General features: G+C 44.1%; 2 protein-coding genes across 5 annotated transcripts in view; one reads left to right on the top strand and one right to left on the bottom strand.

Moving 5' to 3' along the window:
- The window catches only part of DNAJC24 (DnaJ heat shock protein family (Hsp40) member C24), a 33,360-nt gene extending 19,847 nt beyond the window's left edge, over positions 1-13,513 (top strand). For all 3 annotated transcript variants that reach the window (XM_053946055.1, XM_053946053.1, XM_053946054.1), the window contains exons 3-5: positions 3,607-3,745; positions 11,179-11,247; positions 12,070-13,513. In XM_053946055.1, the coding sequence (XP_053802030.1) occupies positions 3,607-3,745; positions 11,179-11,247; positions 12,070-12,194 (333 nt within the window). In that variant the 3' untranslated portion in view covers positions 12,195-13,513. The remainder of the gene's footprint in view (positions 1-3,606; positions 3,746-11,178; positions 11,248-12,069) is intronic.
- The window catches only part of IMMP1L (inner mitochondrial membrane peptidase subunit 1), a 32,217-nt gene continuing 29,932 nt past the window's right edge, over positions 13,062-15,346 (bottom strand). For both annotated transcript variants that reach the window (XM_053946052.1, XM_053946051.1), the window contains exon 6: positions 13,062-13,226. In XM_053946052.1, the coding sequence (XP_053802027.1) occupies positions 13,158-13,226 (69 nt within the window). In that variant the 3' untranslated portion in view covers positions 13,062-13,157. The remainder of the gene's footprint in view (positions 13,227-15,346) is intronic.

Below are 15,346 nucleotides of genomic sequence, written 5' to 3'. Positions count from 1 at the left end.
GGTCGAGTAGAAAACAGAGCCTCTCTGTTTGCACTACAGGGCCTGGCCAGGCTGAGGTTAACCCAGAAAAAAAAAGCTGAATTGGGAAGAGGAGGAGATCACCCCTCATATTTCACCTCCTACAAAACAAAACCGAAGGCCCAGCTCTGCTTCTGCAGGCGGCTCCTCTGGAGAGGGAGCAGGATCAGGTGCAAGAATCTGGTAACTAGGAGTGAGGGAAGGTCCCAAAAAAGAGTTTTTGATTTATGTCTGAAGTTTTTCACAGAAAGGGTGATGAAATTCTGGAATGGCTGCCTGGGGAGGTGGTGGGGTCACCATCCCTGGGTGTGTTTAACAAAGCCTGGATGTGGCACTGGGTGCCAGGGCTGAGTTGAGGTGTTGGGGCTGGGTTGGACTCCATCATCTTGAAGGTCTCTTCCAGCCTGTGATTCTGGGAATTCTGTGAAGTATTGACATCAGAGTGCTCCCTCTGAACTTCAGTGCTTTTCTAAAGTGTTCTCTGTGTCTGAGTGGCTGAACAGAGTCTAAAACACCTGGAGAGAGGACACCTCGTGTGCTCTCTGGGAGAGGGAGGAGAAGAGCAGTTGAATCAAGAGTGGATTTTTGCTACAGACAAATTCCTGGATTTTGATTAGCAGGCTAGAGAGTGGGAAAACAAGTCAATCAGAGCATAACAATAAGTACATAAATCCAGATGAAATGGGGTCACTGAAATAAAAAAAAAAAAAAAACAAAAAAACAAGAGGAGTGTTAGAATAAAAGAGCTGATGTTTGAGGATTTTTCTTAGTGTAGATCTAGTTTGCTAAAGGCATTAGGTGATAATAGAGGAGAAAGGCAAAGAGAGGAAGGAGCAAATCAAATAGGTTCAGAAGGCATGGAGACCAAAATGGAGAGAAATAATAATGGAAACATAGATATAGATAGAGATATAGATATAGATGCATATTTTAATGAGTAGGTCCCCTACAATGGAGTTGAAGAAATTGTAGTTTTTCTAACATAAAAATTGCATATGCTGCAGATACTAAATTTGCCAGTGTAGGAAAGTACTTAAGGGCCATGTGATAAACCTGAAGAATAATTAATTTTCATTATTCAAGAAGTGAGCAGAGTGGTGCTTTCTGCACTGATTATTATTTTTCCACAGTACTTTTGTGATGTGTGGCTTCCTGTATTTGGCTGTCTCCTTCCAGTATAGTTCAAAATCATTTTTCAGTCAGACAGGGTTTTGGTGCAGCAAAGGGAAAGTGGGGCCAGTTTTGTTGGGAGTGTTTTCTCAACATTGTTGGCAGGAGGGAAGGCAGTATGCTTAGCTCTGCCTTGGGCAGGCAGTCAGTAATGTTTCTATTTCTCAGAAACTGATCCGAGAAGGTGTGGTCTTTGTGGCCAACCCAAATATCTAGCAGCTACCTATACAGAATACAATGACTGAATGCAGTGACCAAGATTCTTTGGCTTTCTTTGCACCTTAGAATTTTGTCATCTTCACTTGAGGAGCTAGAAAAGGGATGAATCTTTATGGGTCACAAGTGCTCTTCAGCCGTATTTTCAGCAAGTTGTAAGATAGTCTTCAGTCTTGAATGCAGAGGGGACTTCAAGTGGAACAAAACCAGGATTTTGTACGTATGTGTGGGTGGAGGTACATCCACCTGTGTGTGGAAAAACACCTGTGAAGAAACCTGAGGTGGAAGCATTTTGCTCACCCATCCCTGCTGTCGTTGTATCTCGGGGTCTGCAGTGCTGGGATGACCCCAAGAGTGTAAAAGTCCTCATTTCCCAGCCCCACAGCCAGAGGAGGAGTCTGAATGCACAGGATCAGCTTCTCAAGGGTGTTTATTTTCCCTTCTCTAGAACATTCTCTCTCTGCCCTGCTGAGCTCTGTCCAGCAGCTCGGCCATGGCATCCTGTCTGCCCTCAGGGCAGTGTTCACATTTTATACCAAAAACTCCGTGTGCCGTGGTTACAATAACGTGCCAATGTCTGTCATTGGTGTTGGACAGTGTGTCTGTGCCTGAAACCAACAGAAAAGTGTCACCAGCACAGCGAGACATGGAGGGCAAGGAGAAGGAGAAGAAGGTCAGGACACGCCCAAATCCCTCCATCTTGTACCCCTGAACCCCATTCTAAAAACCCCAAAATTCTACTTTTCCACTCTGTGTTAATTCAACTACCACACTACTCAAACCTTTGTGGCTTGTAATTCCTCACACAGAGTTGGCAGCTTTTTCCATTGGCTAAAATGGAAGCCACAGGTGTTTTTGACTTTGTGCCAAGGTCTCTGAGCCCCCTGCCAGGGTCTGGAGCCAGCCAGGGCAGCCAGAGGGATGTGCTGGGTTCCCACAGTTGTACAGGGGATTTGTGTGGGTAACACCCATCAATGACAGACCCATCAGTGAGCAAACAGACTCCAGGAGAAGTGCTCCTTTACATTTGGGATTTTGTCAGCCACACACGTTACCAGTATTCTTTTCTTTCCAAAATGAGTTATAAACTCAGAGAGATTCATTTAATCAGAAATCTGCTTAAAGACTTACAGAACAGGTGATCTGCATCTTAAAATCTGCTTCACGTTTCAGTGCCCTGGCTGGTGTTGGTATAAAGGGCACTAAAAGCTCCAGAATAAGGGAAAACTTGGTCTGTGACACAGTTATCAGCTGGTAGGCCTGATTAGGTTGCACCTTTCTCAACTTAAATAACTTAAATTTTGTTTCCTGTCGCTCCGTCACGTCTACTGAGCAATTTAAAATGGCAGAAAAAAAGAGATTACAGGAGATGAATTAAAGCTACAGGAAGATGGAGCTTTGAGGGTTCCTTTTCAGTAGGCATTGGAACCACTCAAGTCAGACTGCTGTGCTCCTCACAAATGAGAAAGAAAACGTGTTACCCTTTTAATTATTATTGCCTGTTTAACGTGGGATTTCTTGAATGACCATGTCCTTGAATAATTGTTTCTTAACTAAAATGACACAATTTTGTAGCCAGTGATCCATGATTTTAAGTATTTGGAAGGGCTATTGATTCACTGAACTGGAAGAAATTAAAGATGTTCAGGCATGTTTTCAAAAGTAGAAATACATGCAGTATAAATTACCTTTGGTCGTGTATATTTTATTTACCATTTAAATAATAAAAAAAGCTAGGCAGGTGGAATGCAGCATTCAGCTTATCTGTAATAACTTTAACTAAACATTGGTGGTTTTGTTTAAATCAGCTCTGTGGGGTGTCACGAGAGCTGCCAGCACCTCCTCTTGCTCCTGTGTCACGGTCCCCTGCATGTACCTATTTCTGTTTGTGCTAGTCACTCTCTAGGTAAATTGTCCATAAGGCCAGTGATTCCATCAGCAAATTATCCAGAAAATGCCGTCAGTGCACGTGGTGCCACTGCTGGTTCTGCTGCCATTCCAGTGGGATAATTAAACTGGCAGGTTCCTCTTGCGCCCAGCGTCGTCACCTCCCTTCCTCTGGCTCCTCGGCTCGGACCTTCTCCTTCCCTCCGTGCTCCTAGCTGAGTACCAAGTGCATTATTGATCCCTCCTGTGCCAGCCTGCTGGCTCTCGCTCCCCCAGCCCCGTTTTTGCCCGTGTTGTTTTTTTTTTGATTGGCAGCATCACCCCGACAAACGGGCGGCAGATGCGGCGGCGGGAGACGCGGAGGAGCGCGCGCAGCGGTTCATCGAGATCGGCCAAGCGTGGAAAATTCTAGGGAACGAGGAGACAAAAAAAGAGTATGACCTGCAGCAGCGTGGTAGGTTCCTGCCAAGGAGCGCTGGAGTGGCAGCAGCTCTTTAGATAAGCAGGGGCTGGGAGTGGTAGCTGGATGGTATTTTTAAAATGCTGCTTAGTGCTGAATGGAATGTTTCTTTCACTCTTGTCCTACTTTCAGACGTGGATCCATTATTTATAGCTTGAGCCACACATACATCAGCTGCTGAAAACACAGAATTACTTCCAACAAAACGTTAGGGGGCATTATTCCTGATAGTTTGATTATGGAATTTATACTAATTGCAGACCTTAGACCTTTTTACTTTACGGAGGTAGCTTCATTAATTATTCTTAATTTTAAGTTTTATGCTCCATTTTGTTGCAGTGGTTTAGAGGTGAGTATTAATCCATCTACACCTAGTGTTCTTTGTCTATGGATTTACAACCAGAATCATTAGGACACATTCTTTTCCATGGTGGGTGTTAGGTAGCACTCATAATTCATCCACAGTCTAAAGCAACCTTTCTAAAGCAGGTTTGTAAATAATATTTCAATACAACATCTTAACTAGGCAGCTCTAGCACGCATTCCTTTTTATAGCTCTCAGAAAATAGCTCCTTAAAACAGTGACAGGCTGTTGTGAGAAAGAAAGGGGGGAAATGTAGGTCAGGTCTGTCACACATGGGCTACCATTACATGAAGTGATAGGCTGTCTTTCTGCTCTGGCCTCAGGATAGGAGTCCCTCAGCCTTCCATTAGAACCTTCAATAAATGTATATCCACCCTACATGTTAATGGGGGGAGTCAATAATAGTGGCTTGCCCGTGGGGAAAGCACTCTGCAGTGACACGCTGGGGCCAGCATTGACGTGGAGCCACCACCACCAGGGCGGGATGTGCTGATAAAAGCCCGCTGTCTGTGCAGCTTGTTATTGAATTCCCTGCCCTGTACGTTGGCACACCATCAGGCCTCGTCCCTCGTGCTGATTTTTAACTCCCCTGCCACGGCCAGAGCCACAGCTCGGAGACACAAAGGCACCGTGGCATCAACCAGGGCAGGGAGGGTGCTGGAGACACACAGTGCAGTGAATTCTGCATCAACCAGGGCAGGGAGGGTGCTGGAGACACACAGTGCAGTGAATTCTGCATCAAATCAGGGCAGGGAGGGTGCTGGAGACACACAGTGCAGTGAATTCTGCATCAAATCAGGGCAGGGAGGGTGCTGGAGACACACAGTGCAGTGAATTCTGCATCAATCAGGGCACAGAGGGTCCTGGAGACACACAGTGCAGTGAATTCTGCATCAAATCAGGGCAGGGAGGGTGCTGGAAACACACAGTGCAGTGAATTCTGCATCAACCAGGGCAGGGAGGGTGCTGGAGACACACAGTGCAGTGAATTCTGCATCAACCAGGGCAGGGAGGGTGCTGGAGACACACAGTGCAGTGAATTCTGCACCCAAATAACTGCAGTGGCTTTGGTTTGTTCATCTGAGATTAATGTACTAATGAGCGTGGTGGTGGGTTTCGTTGTTGCTCAGTCACTGGTGTGTTTACTAGAATGTTCTTCCTCATTTCCTGTGAGGGGGGATTAGGAGAATTAGGAGAAACCCTTTTAAACTTTAAAAGGGTTTAAAGAAATATTTATTAACAGTAACCAAAAGAAGGAGTAATAAGATTCAGAACAAAACTTTTAGGACACTTCTGGTGGCTCATCACTTCTGTGAATGCCTCCCATACAAAACCACCGCAATAACCTTGTATTTCAGACTTTGTGTGGCTTTGGGGAGAGAGGGGGAGGAGTGAAAACAGAGTTGTTGAATAAGTATTTTATGGAAAAAATTGGATCTTGTTCTGTTTGTAAGGTAAACAGTACTAAGATCAGACTTTTAATTTTTTCATCTCAAAGTTATTTTTTAAATGCATGAAGGTGAGGTCAGAACAGGAATTTCTGCTGCCAGCGCTCTCATGCTATTGTACTCTCACCATTGTAATATTGGTTGTGCCTTCTCTTTTCACAAACTCTATGTGCAGAGGAAAAAGGAAATACTAGAGATTAAGATGGGAATCTTTTCAGTATTTGGTGAATTTTACCTGAAGCTTAAATCAGGCTATGAAGCTCCATTTTGCCTGGGACAGGTTCATCCACTGGAGTAGAGAGCTATGTCAGGATTTTGTTTTCCCTTGGGATTTAAGGACATATAAACATGTCTTTAATCTATAAATGAGTTTTGACCATAATTTGAAGATCATCTGTATTTTCTGAGATTCTTTTGCATCCAGATGAGCTCTTCTGAAAGCCATCTCAAGATTGTGTATGAAAGACTTGGTAAACAAAGAAATCAGCTTGTGCCTCTGTTGAGGCAGGGGTTTGGTGATGGGACATTCTGTTCTAGCACAGAGGGTGCCATTCCCAGGGCCCCCAAGTTTCAGACTCAGCCACACCTGGCACACACGTGCAGTGCTGCTGCATTCTTTCCAGCATGTTCCCCGGCAGCAAAATGATGGGGAAATAAATCCTGCTTCCTTGAATGCCTGTCAAGCTGCTTCTGCAGCCACGATTCTAGACAAATTCGTAGACACTGCCATAAAAGCTCACAGAAACAAAGGAATTGAGACAGCAGCTAAGGGGAATAGTGATGGCAGAGATAATACAGCAAGTTAGTAAGATGCAAAGGAAGGCCAGAAGTAGAATTCAGAGAAGTTCCGAGGAGGTGAAATTCTGTGGGGCTCTCTGGCTTTAATTTTATTTTTGTTTGAATTGTTGAGAATGTGCTTTTATATCTTAATATTGCTTTCTTCTGAAGGTTTCTCAATAATCTCCTAATTTTTTTGTGCCTTCAGGCCATAGCATTAAAGGGGAAGGGACAAACCACAAACTGTTTAGAGGTTAGACTCAAACACTTATCCAACTTTTTCTGATCTGGAAATCTTGTAAGAACTGCCTTTTTGTATGTTTTCTGAATTTTTTCCCAGTTCATTGTTTTGTCGTATAAGAATACCTTTTTATGATGGTGAATCTTTTGTTTACAGTCCCTGAGAAAAATTTAGGGGATGGAAAAAAAAATCTGCATATCAATTTACGTATGAAGAATGGACTTGGGTATTTTTTGTCAATAGATTTTCTTCTTAGATTTCTCCATTCTTTGTTTGATATCCCACTTTAAAGAAGATGAATATGCAGTTAAAATCAAGCTTGACTCTGATAATTACCAGGTGGATAAAACCTGTTTCACATTTTTCACATTAGAAATCACCTGAACCCCAAAAGTTCTTGCTTTCGTGACACAGCTGGAAAGAAAAACGTCTCACAGAATCAGAGAATCACACAGGCTGGAAGAGACCTTCAGAGGCCACCCTGTGAAGATCAATCTCCTGCCTAAAGGCAGTCCTCACAGTCACTTGCTCAGCCTGGCTTTAGTGTCCCCAGGGGTGGAGATCCTCGAGCTGCTCTGGGCAGTACAACAAAAAATTGTACTTAGCCTAAAGCAGCTCATTTTGTAATTCCTGGTCACTAGTGCAGCCTTTGCTGACAACAGCAGTGCTTTTGCAGTGTGCCAGGTTATGCTGTGTGTGTGACAGAAGTGGATATTCCTTCTCCAGCCATGGATTTTGTAGCCCCCTCAGCTGGAGCACACGCCTTTGAACTCTCTGGAGTTAAATCTCATCTGCAACAAGGATTGTTTGGGTATTTTTATATCTCTTTTTTTATGAAAATTCTTAACATGACTTGGTTAAAATTTCAAATTAAAGTAAGTGTGATTGTTTTAAATTAACTGATAAGACTCAAATTTAAGTAATTGTTTTAAAACTGAAAGGCCTATTTGAAAAAATTAACTTGTGAAAACATCCAGTGGGTACTGGTGATTTTTATGCAGAGTAGATACTGTGAACAGTATTTGACTGACAGTACATGTCTTGAAGTTTAATTGTGTCTGGTTTGAAAAAAAAAAATCAATCCTAAGTAGGGATGCCTGATAAAGAGCTAGAAAAATCTTTCAAGTATTATGACTATTTTTACTATATCCATAAACTGTTAAAAGGGTTGAATTTCCATTTACTGCTTGCAACCCTTTCCCTAAAACTCAAGCCTTAAATAGCCCAAGAAATATTTATTGTATCTCCAAGTGAAACTTAAATACCTTTCCTCTTTTACAATTTCTGAATGACCCAGCAAGGGCTCTAGTAAAGCTTTACTGAACCAAGCTGCTAATAGTTATTTAATGTTGTTCTGTAGCCTGAAAGAATCTCAGTAGATTTTTCCTTTTAATCTCTTTGAATTGCAGGCTCATAAACCTCTCTGATGAGCCTGCCAGTGTTTTCTTAGATCCTGCAGTTGAGACAATGGAGCTGCAGAATCCTTTCACCTCTTGTTGTCAGACAAATCCAATAGATGGCAAAGCCAGGCAGGCTGTGCTGCTGGGGAATTAAAATTTGTTTCATGAGTTCTGGTGGATGATCAGCTCCTCACATTTCCCCCTGGATGTTCAGGGTGGGTTTCAGAAATGACAGCTCTGTACACAGAGCAGACATCACATAGCTCAGCACTGGTAAATTCCCACTCTCCTTGGGGCTGGGAGGGAAAATGGGACACCAGTTCACTTCAGACAAGCACCACCAGGGAGCCATGGCTGCAGTAACAGTGATGCAGATGGAATAAGGAAGGGCACACGAAATCTGAGAGCCATTAGGTTGGATGTTCTGCTTGCAAGCTCAGGCTGGGCTCTGCCTCTGTTTCTGAGTGGCTCCCTCTGTTTCTGCTGTCTCCAGGTGTATTAGGCTGGGTAATGTTTTTAGTAGGAGACCCAGAGAAATAAAAAAGCTTTGTTCATCTCTGGAAAATGTTCCTCCTGCTTGAACCAGGCAGGCAAATAAATGCAGTGTGCAAAACTGCCTGTACTGCAAAGCTGTACTGGATTATGTGGGAAGTCAAGAGTACTAACAGAAAATTTTTATTTTTTGAGATAGCCAGATTTCAGATTTCACAGAATCACAGTCACAGAACATGCTGAGTTGGAAGGGACTTAGGAGGATCACTTGACACCCCAGGAATCCCATCATGTGCCTGAGAGCATTGTCCAAACACTCCTTGAACTCTGCCAGGCTTGGTGCTGTGGCCATCCCTGGGGAGCTGTTCCAGTGCCCAAACACCCTCTGGGGGAAGAACCTTTTCCTGCTCTCCAGCCTGAAGCTCCCTGACTCAGCTCCAGGCCATTCCCCGAGGGCTGTCCCTGTCACCCAGAGCAGAGATCAGTGCCTGCCCTCCTGCTCCCCTCAGCAGGAATTTGTAGCTGCCCTGAGGCCTCCCCTCAGCCTCCTCCAGGCTGAGCAGCCCCAGTGCCCTCAGCCCCTGCCCACACCTTCCCCAAAGCCCTTCAGAGCAGGAGCACCTTCTGTCTGTGCTTAGCAAACGTAGGATGTGGGAAATGGGTGTGCAAGGGATTCTCAAAACCTGACAGAAAGCTCACACAGCCTTGCACGTCTGTGTGCACACTCTGAGATGAGCTGTGCTGACTCAGAGAGGCCAAGGAATAGAAATGACAGGGCTGAGAGAGATTGAACCAGGAACGAGTTTCAGACTGTGGCCTTGCAGAAAGACCAGATATTTTGGAGAATTAGAGCAGTGAAAGATGCATTGCAGCAGGACCATGTGGTGTAAAAATATAGGTGATTGTTGTTAGGAGTATTAGCAGCATTGTGTGGCAGCAGCTAACAGGCTGAAAAGCATTTATAAGGTATTGCAACCTGGAAATGGGCTGGCTTCTGGTGGAATGGTGTTGAGTTTTACATCTCTTGTGTCTCAGCCTTCAGCGAGACTGATATGGAATGAAATCCTTTAAAACACCTCTCAGCTGCCCAGTCTCTGTAGAGCTGGGATTTTCTTTCCCTGGGGTTTTCTTTGCTCGGGTCCTGTCCCTGTCACCCAGAGCAGAGATCAGTGCCTGCCCTCCTGCTCCCCTCAGCAGGAATTTGTAGCTGCCCTGAGGCCTCCCCTCAGCCTCCTCCAGGCTGAGCAGCCCCAGTGCCCTCAGCCCCTGCCCACACCTTCCCCGAAGCCCTTCCCCTTCCCCTTGGCCTCCTTTGGATGTTCTCTAATGGCCTCATGCCTTTTTTACATTGTGGCACCCAAACTGCCCCAGCCCTCGAGGCGAGGCCAGCCCAGCCCAGAGCAGAGCAGGACAATCCCTCCCTTGCCCAGCTGGCGATGCTGTGCCTGATCCTTCAGGATCTGAGCATCAGGTGGGGAATAACAATCTCTGTTCAGCCTGGGAATTGTGAGGAGGATTAATTTTGCCTGTGGGTTGGAGTGAGTTTTTTTGTTTTCAAAATTACAATTGCAGGGATGAATTAGAAAAGCTTTGTTGAAATTCTGTTCCCTGGGCTTTGTATTAGATAGAAAAGAGAGCAGACATTTCCTCAGCTGCCCCTTCATTAGTGGTTGGACTCAATGATCTTAAAGGTGTTTTCCAGCATAAATGATGCTGTGGTTCTGTGATTCAGTTACTTTACTTGAAGTATGGTAAGCTCATGAATTTGCATGGTACCAGTTCTCTTCAGGTGGCCCATCTGCCCTTTTTTGTACTTTCTAGCAGCGAGGCATGACCCAGACCTCCACCACCACCAAGCCTATAAAAGTTCTGAGAGAAATCCTGCTTCATTAATTCCAAATAGGGAGCTCAGGAAGTTTTCTAACTCAGTTTTTTGTTACCTGTAGATGTTGTACACTTTTCATTTCATACTCAGTGTTGGAAGAGCCTGGGGGATCAAATGGCAGCAGATCTCAGGTACAGACACAGAGACTCTTTATCATAAAACAGCATTTGGACTGCTCTTCCCCTGAAGTGTTTTTTGCAGGACTTATTTCTTCTGCAGGATTTATTTCTTTGCAGGAGTCTCAGTGGTGTTCTCACACACAACATGCCCTTGGTGCTTATAAAGGTTTTTATTTGGCTTCTCCTTTCTAAGGAGATACTGAAGAGAGACACTGAGAAGTCTCCATTTGAGGAGATATTGAAAATCTGCCCATCCTGGTCAGCTTGCTCCAGCTGTGGGTGCAGGAGGCTTTGGCAGGTGATCTTGAGAGGTCCCTTTGGACCTCAACTGTTTGCCCCACAAATCTGTGAAAAGTACAGGTTAGCAGACATAACCTTCACCATTTCAGCTCATGGAGTTGGGAGTTTTGCCAGGTTTTGAAAGGCATCTACATCAAAACAGAAGTTTGCCCCTAATTTCACACAAGTGCTGGTTTCAGGGTCTTAATTCAGTAATTCGTTGTCACCCTTTCTTTCTCCTGGCTACAAGAGAACATTTTCCAGCTTGTGCAGATCTATGGAAACTAAAATTTTAGAGAACTAGATTTTGAACTGATACAGTGGTCTAGGCAGGACTCTGGTAGGCACCAGACTGACTGCTAAGTATATAAAACCATTAATTTCTCAGAAAAGACTGAACATCTGTCATGTTTGCTTTATAGGAGATGACCTGACAAAAGAATGGCCACTTCATGAACAGATTTATCTTGAGGACATGTCCTGGAATGAAGGTATGAGTGCCTTGCTGCTGGTTCCTAATGCTTTTCATTGTCCCTGTTAATGTTTTCTATTTTTTTCTGCACTTTGCACCATTGTTGTCTTACTTTAAGTGCTGGTTTTGCTGTATTTCCTGGGACAAAGCTGTTCTGCTCTGTGAGATTACCTGGATTAGAATTTAACTTTCTGTTACATTTGTTTTCCATTCCATCTACACTTCTCCCCACCCTCACTTGCAGTACCACTTTTCACCCAGCTCTCCTCTTGTATAATTGAGAGTACATAGATTTTTCCCATATCTCTTGTGCATCTGGTGCATTGGTAGAATTTCTGCATTTCTTTTCTCATCTGCCACTGTTCCTTCCCTCCTGTCTATTGCTCTGGCTTTTCTTGTTTAATTGCTTTTGGAATAAATGGCTGATTTTGATTTTTATTTTTTTACTTTTTTTTTTTTTTTTTTAAGTTGTGAGGGGAAAAATCCTACTTTCCTTTCTTCTGTTTTGGTTCCTGGGTTAGCAGCCTGTTTTGGAAGCATCCTTGATCTATATGAGTAACACCACTTAGTTTTTTCTTTTAGTATCATCAGATTGTGCAGCTTGTTATTACTGGAGTTTTTTGGGGTTTTTTGAAGAGACTCCACTGGCCCTGGTTGTTTAGTGTAATACCTCAGCCACTGAAACATTTTGAGATTATTGAGTTACAAATGGTAGCACAGATACTGATATTTACAACCCAAAAGTAGGAGGTTATTTGTGAGTAGCTTTGTGAAGAAAATTCCAAATAAATTCTTGATTCTTCTCCAGCACTAAAGGCGTTTTTGTTTTCTTTTTTGGCAGATGAACAAGTCTACACTCTGTCCTGTCGATGTGGTGGGAATTACAGTGTCTCCAGGAGTGAAACCAAAGAGGTATCTTTGGTTTGCTGTGACACGTGTTCACTTGTTATCGAGATCCTGCAATGATTGCTTCAATCAGGCACATTGAGTGTTACAAACTTTTCAAAAGCCTGGACAAACAAGTGACAGCACCTGCTAAAGAAATGTACATTAAACAAAAGGGGGGCACTGCAAGAACAGGTTCATGCAGGGTTAAAAATGACAAGTGCCCCTTTGCTCACACAGCTCTGCAGACACGAGGCTGGGATTCTCCTCTTGCAGCTGAAGAGCTCATTATTCAACACCTCCAGCCCAGAACATGAGTTCTGTATGACTGGAATGTATCTCCTGATCTAAACGTTTCTTTCCCAGCAAGCAACAGAGTAGCTTCTTCCAATTTCAGTCTGAAGCAGCTCTACCTTGGGCCCTTCTTAGGTTAAATCCTTTTAACAGCTCAGATGACAAAATTCAATCAGGAGGCAGAGATGTGAGAACACTTTGAAGAGAATGAAGAGCAAGGTTCAGCAGTGGGAAACATGAACATTTTCTATTTGTAAGCTAAATATTTAAGGTCATGAAATCCTCTCAAGGACTGGAGCCTAGGAGGAGGAGGCAGAGACTGGCAGCTGGAAGCAGTGGCTGCCCCTGCCCTGTGACAGTGGCACCACCTGGGCAGCCTGGAGCAGGAGCACGTGTTGAGCTGAGGCTCTCCATGGCAGAACAAGTGGAGGCATCACTCCTGAGAGCAAAGCTAATGGGGAAGCTGTGCTCTGACCCCACTGGGCAGTCAGAGGAAAACCCCACAGCACTCCTGGCAGTGACCAGCAGGACACTGGGGCTGTGTTCAGTGCCAGCCCTGGCACCACCCGCTGATGGCAGGCACGTCATTTTTGCTGATGACACAAGTGTATCATTCCCACTCTGAAGTTAGGTGTAATCTCAGAAAGAGACATCTTTCTCAAGTCATATTTGTGTTTATTCTAAACAAAAATAGTTCCATTCGTTTTAGTAGAAAATACTATGAAAACTGTCAGTAGTAGCTCAAGTCTTTTAATCATCAAGAAATCTGTGGCCATTGGGGCTTGCACGTAGAAATCCAAAGTCATTCAGAGGCCATATCTGTAAAATAAAGCACAGTTACAAGAGATTTCAATCACAATCCAAAGTTCAGTGTTTTTATTTGTTACTGGAATCGTTTCATAAACATGATGATTATTTCTCTTTTTGGTAAAGAACTTTGCTCACTGATGTGCTTCTCTTACTAGCAGTAATAAATCCTGTATATTACAGGGGATCATTCCATAGTGTGAATTTTACAATTTATACAGGAGATATGCTTTGCTATGGAGAGCCTCATTAATTCCATTGCTTTTCTCACCCTTGGAAATAAATATGTTCCTAAAGAGTGTCTTTCCAATCCAGTGTTTTCTAGCCTGTAAAGCTCTTCATGACTTTAAAGATAGGTATGTGGTTTTTGGTCCATCTAGGAGGAAAAAAGTACCACTCACATGGACCTCACCATGGTGAGGTGTATTTTTATTTTATTTGTACTTTCAAGATGGGCCTTTGACCTGGAAATACCAAACCTTGGGAAAAAAAAAGATCTGTTGGCTACAGGTAAACTTAAACAAACTTAAACAAACAGGAGTGAAGGGTGAAGTGCCTGCCACCACCCAGGCTCTGGATGAGGCTCCTCTCAGAAGGGATAGTTATTTCCAAAAGAGCACAGCTCATCACCAAGTACAGGTGTCAGAGAGTGATGCTGACCAATAAACAAAGCTTCTCTCCAGAAATTACCTGTATAGCTGAATGCTCCCAGAAGTACTTTGCCCTGCACAGTCATTAAATACATGTAGGATGATCTTGGATGCAAAAAAAAAGGTAACAGGAAAGCAAGGACATTCATTCATTCACTCACTGTCCTTTGGCTCCCTTGAACGTCTGTGGCTCTAAAGACCATAAAAATTTCACAGCCCCTGCCCAAGATGAAGAGACCTAGACACAGAAAGGTGGCCTACTACCTTGTTCCCAAAGCATCTGTCAGTATTTTGGTGATCTCACTTATTTCTCCTTAGAATTTGGTCTTAAGGTATAAGAACAGCAACCTAACAGCAGCTCTGAGTTCATGGAGCAGCCAGGGCACGGAAGGAGCCTTTGCTGCTCTCGGTGTGGAGTCAAAGAGTAATTGTCTCACTCAGAAGAGGAAGCACAGGCAAAGGCTCAGTTAATTCTAGCCCTGTGATTTGTCCCCAGCACCAAAGGCTGTGCCAGGAGAGGCTGAGGCAGTTCAGGCCTGGCAGGAGGCAGCAGCAGCTCTCCTGGCTGGGGCTGTGCCCTCCCCAGGCTCCTGGCAGCCCCTGGCAGCACTGTGCCCCACCATCAGGAAGGCAGAAGGAGGAGTCATGAGCAGCACCTCAGGTTGTGTGCATCAGGAGAAGGCTCTTGTGCAAGATCTCAGGAAGTTCTTGTGGTTCTGGCACGTGCAGTCAGGGAGGAGCACGAGGAGCAGCTGCTGACACAGAACCACAGAGGTGATGTCTTGTCTCTGTGCTGATCAGCCAGTGAGCTATTTTAAGTTCCACACGAAAATACAGATACAAGCCAACAACAGAAGGGTATTTCTGATCTTGGTTAGCAGCAAAGCTGCAGAATTCAAAGCTGTCCAGAGGGCCTGTGCTGGCTGCAGGCTGGGTGTCAAGTCTTTGTTTGGCCCTGAAGGCAAACAGAAGTAAAAGGAAAGAAAAATATCCCATATAACAAATCTAAGCTGATCTCAGTAAAGGCCTGGAGAAGGAAGTTTTTTAGTCTGTTCACGCCAGCACAAATCTAATTTCAGGCAACTCAAATCACACCTATTGCAACTTGACTTTCTTTCGGTGAAAGTAATCAAATTAGCTTTAAATGTTGTTTTGACAGTGTAGTTTGAAATTTGTCACAGTAATCTTAGTGGTAGAGTTAGAATGAAAATGATGTTTTATCTAGTCTGCATGCAGGGAGAACCTGAGAAACAATACTGGTGGTTGGAAAGAAATGGAAAGCCTCCTCTGTGAAACAAAGACATGCCACTGTGTCGTGATCCCCGAGTCCTTTAAAGTTCTGACAGAAGTTGACTGTGACTTGCTCATTCAGACTGGCTCTTCCAATTAGCAGCTCTTTGCCCTCTCTGCTTTGGCCTACATAGATAGATTTGATCTGATGGACGGGGCATAAATGGGGCTAACTAGCTCTTTTGAAGATAC

This window comes from Vidua chalybeata, chromosome 6 (genome assembly GCF_026979565.1).
Source record: "Vidua chalybeata isolate OUT-0048 chromosome 6, bVidCha1 merged haplotype, whole genome shotgun sequence".
NCBI lineage: Eukaryota > Metazoa > Chordata > Aves > Passeriformes > Viduidae > Vidua > Vidua chalybeata.
The sequence above is the reverse complement of the archived record's forward strand: the minus strand, read 5'-3'. Positions and strand labels throughout refer to the sequence as shown.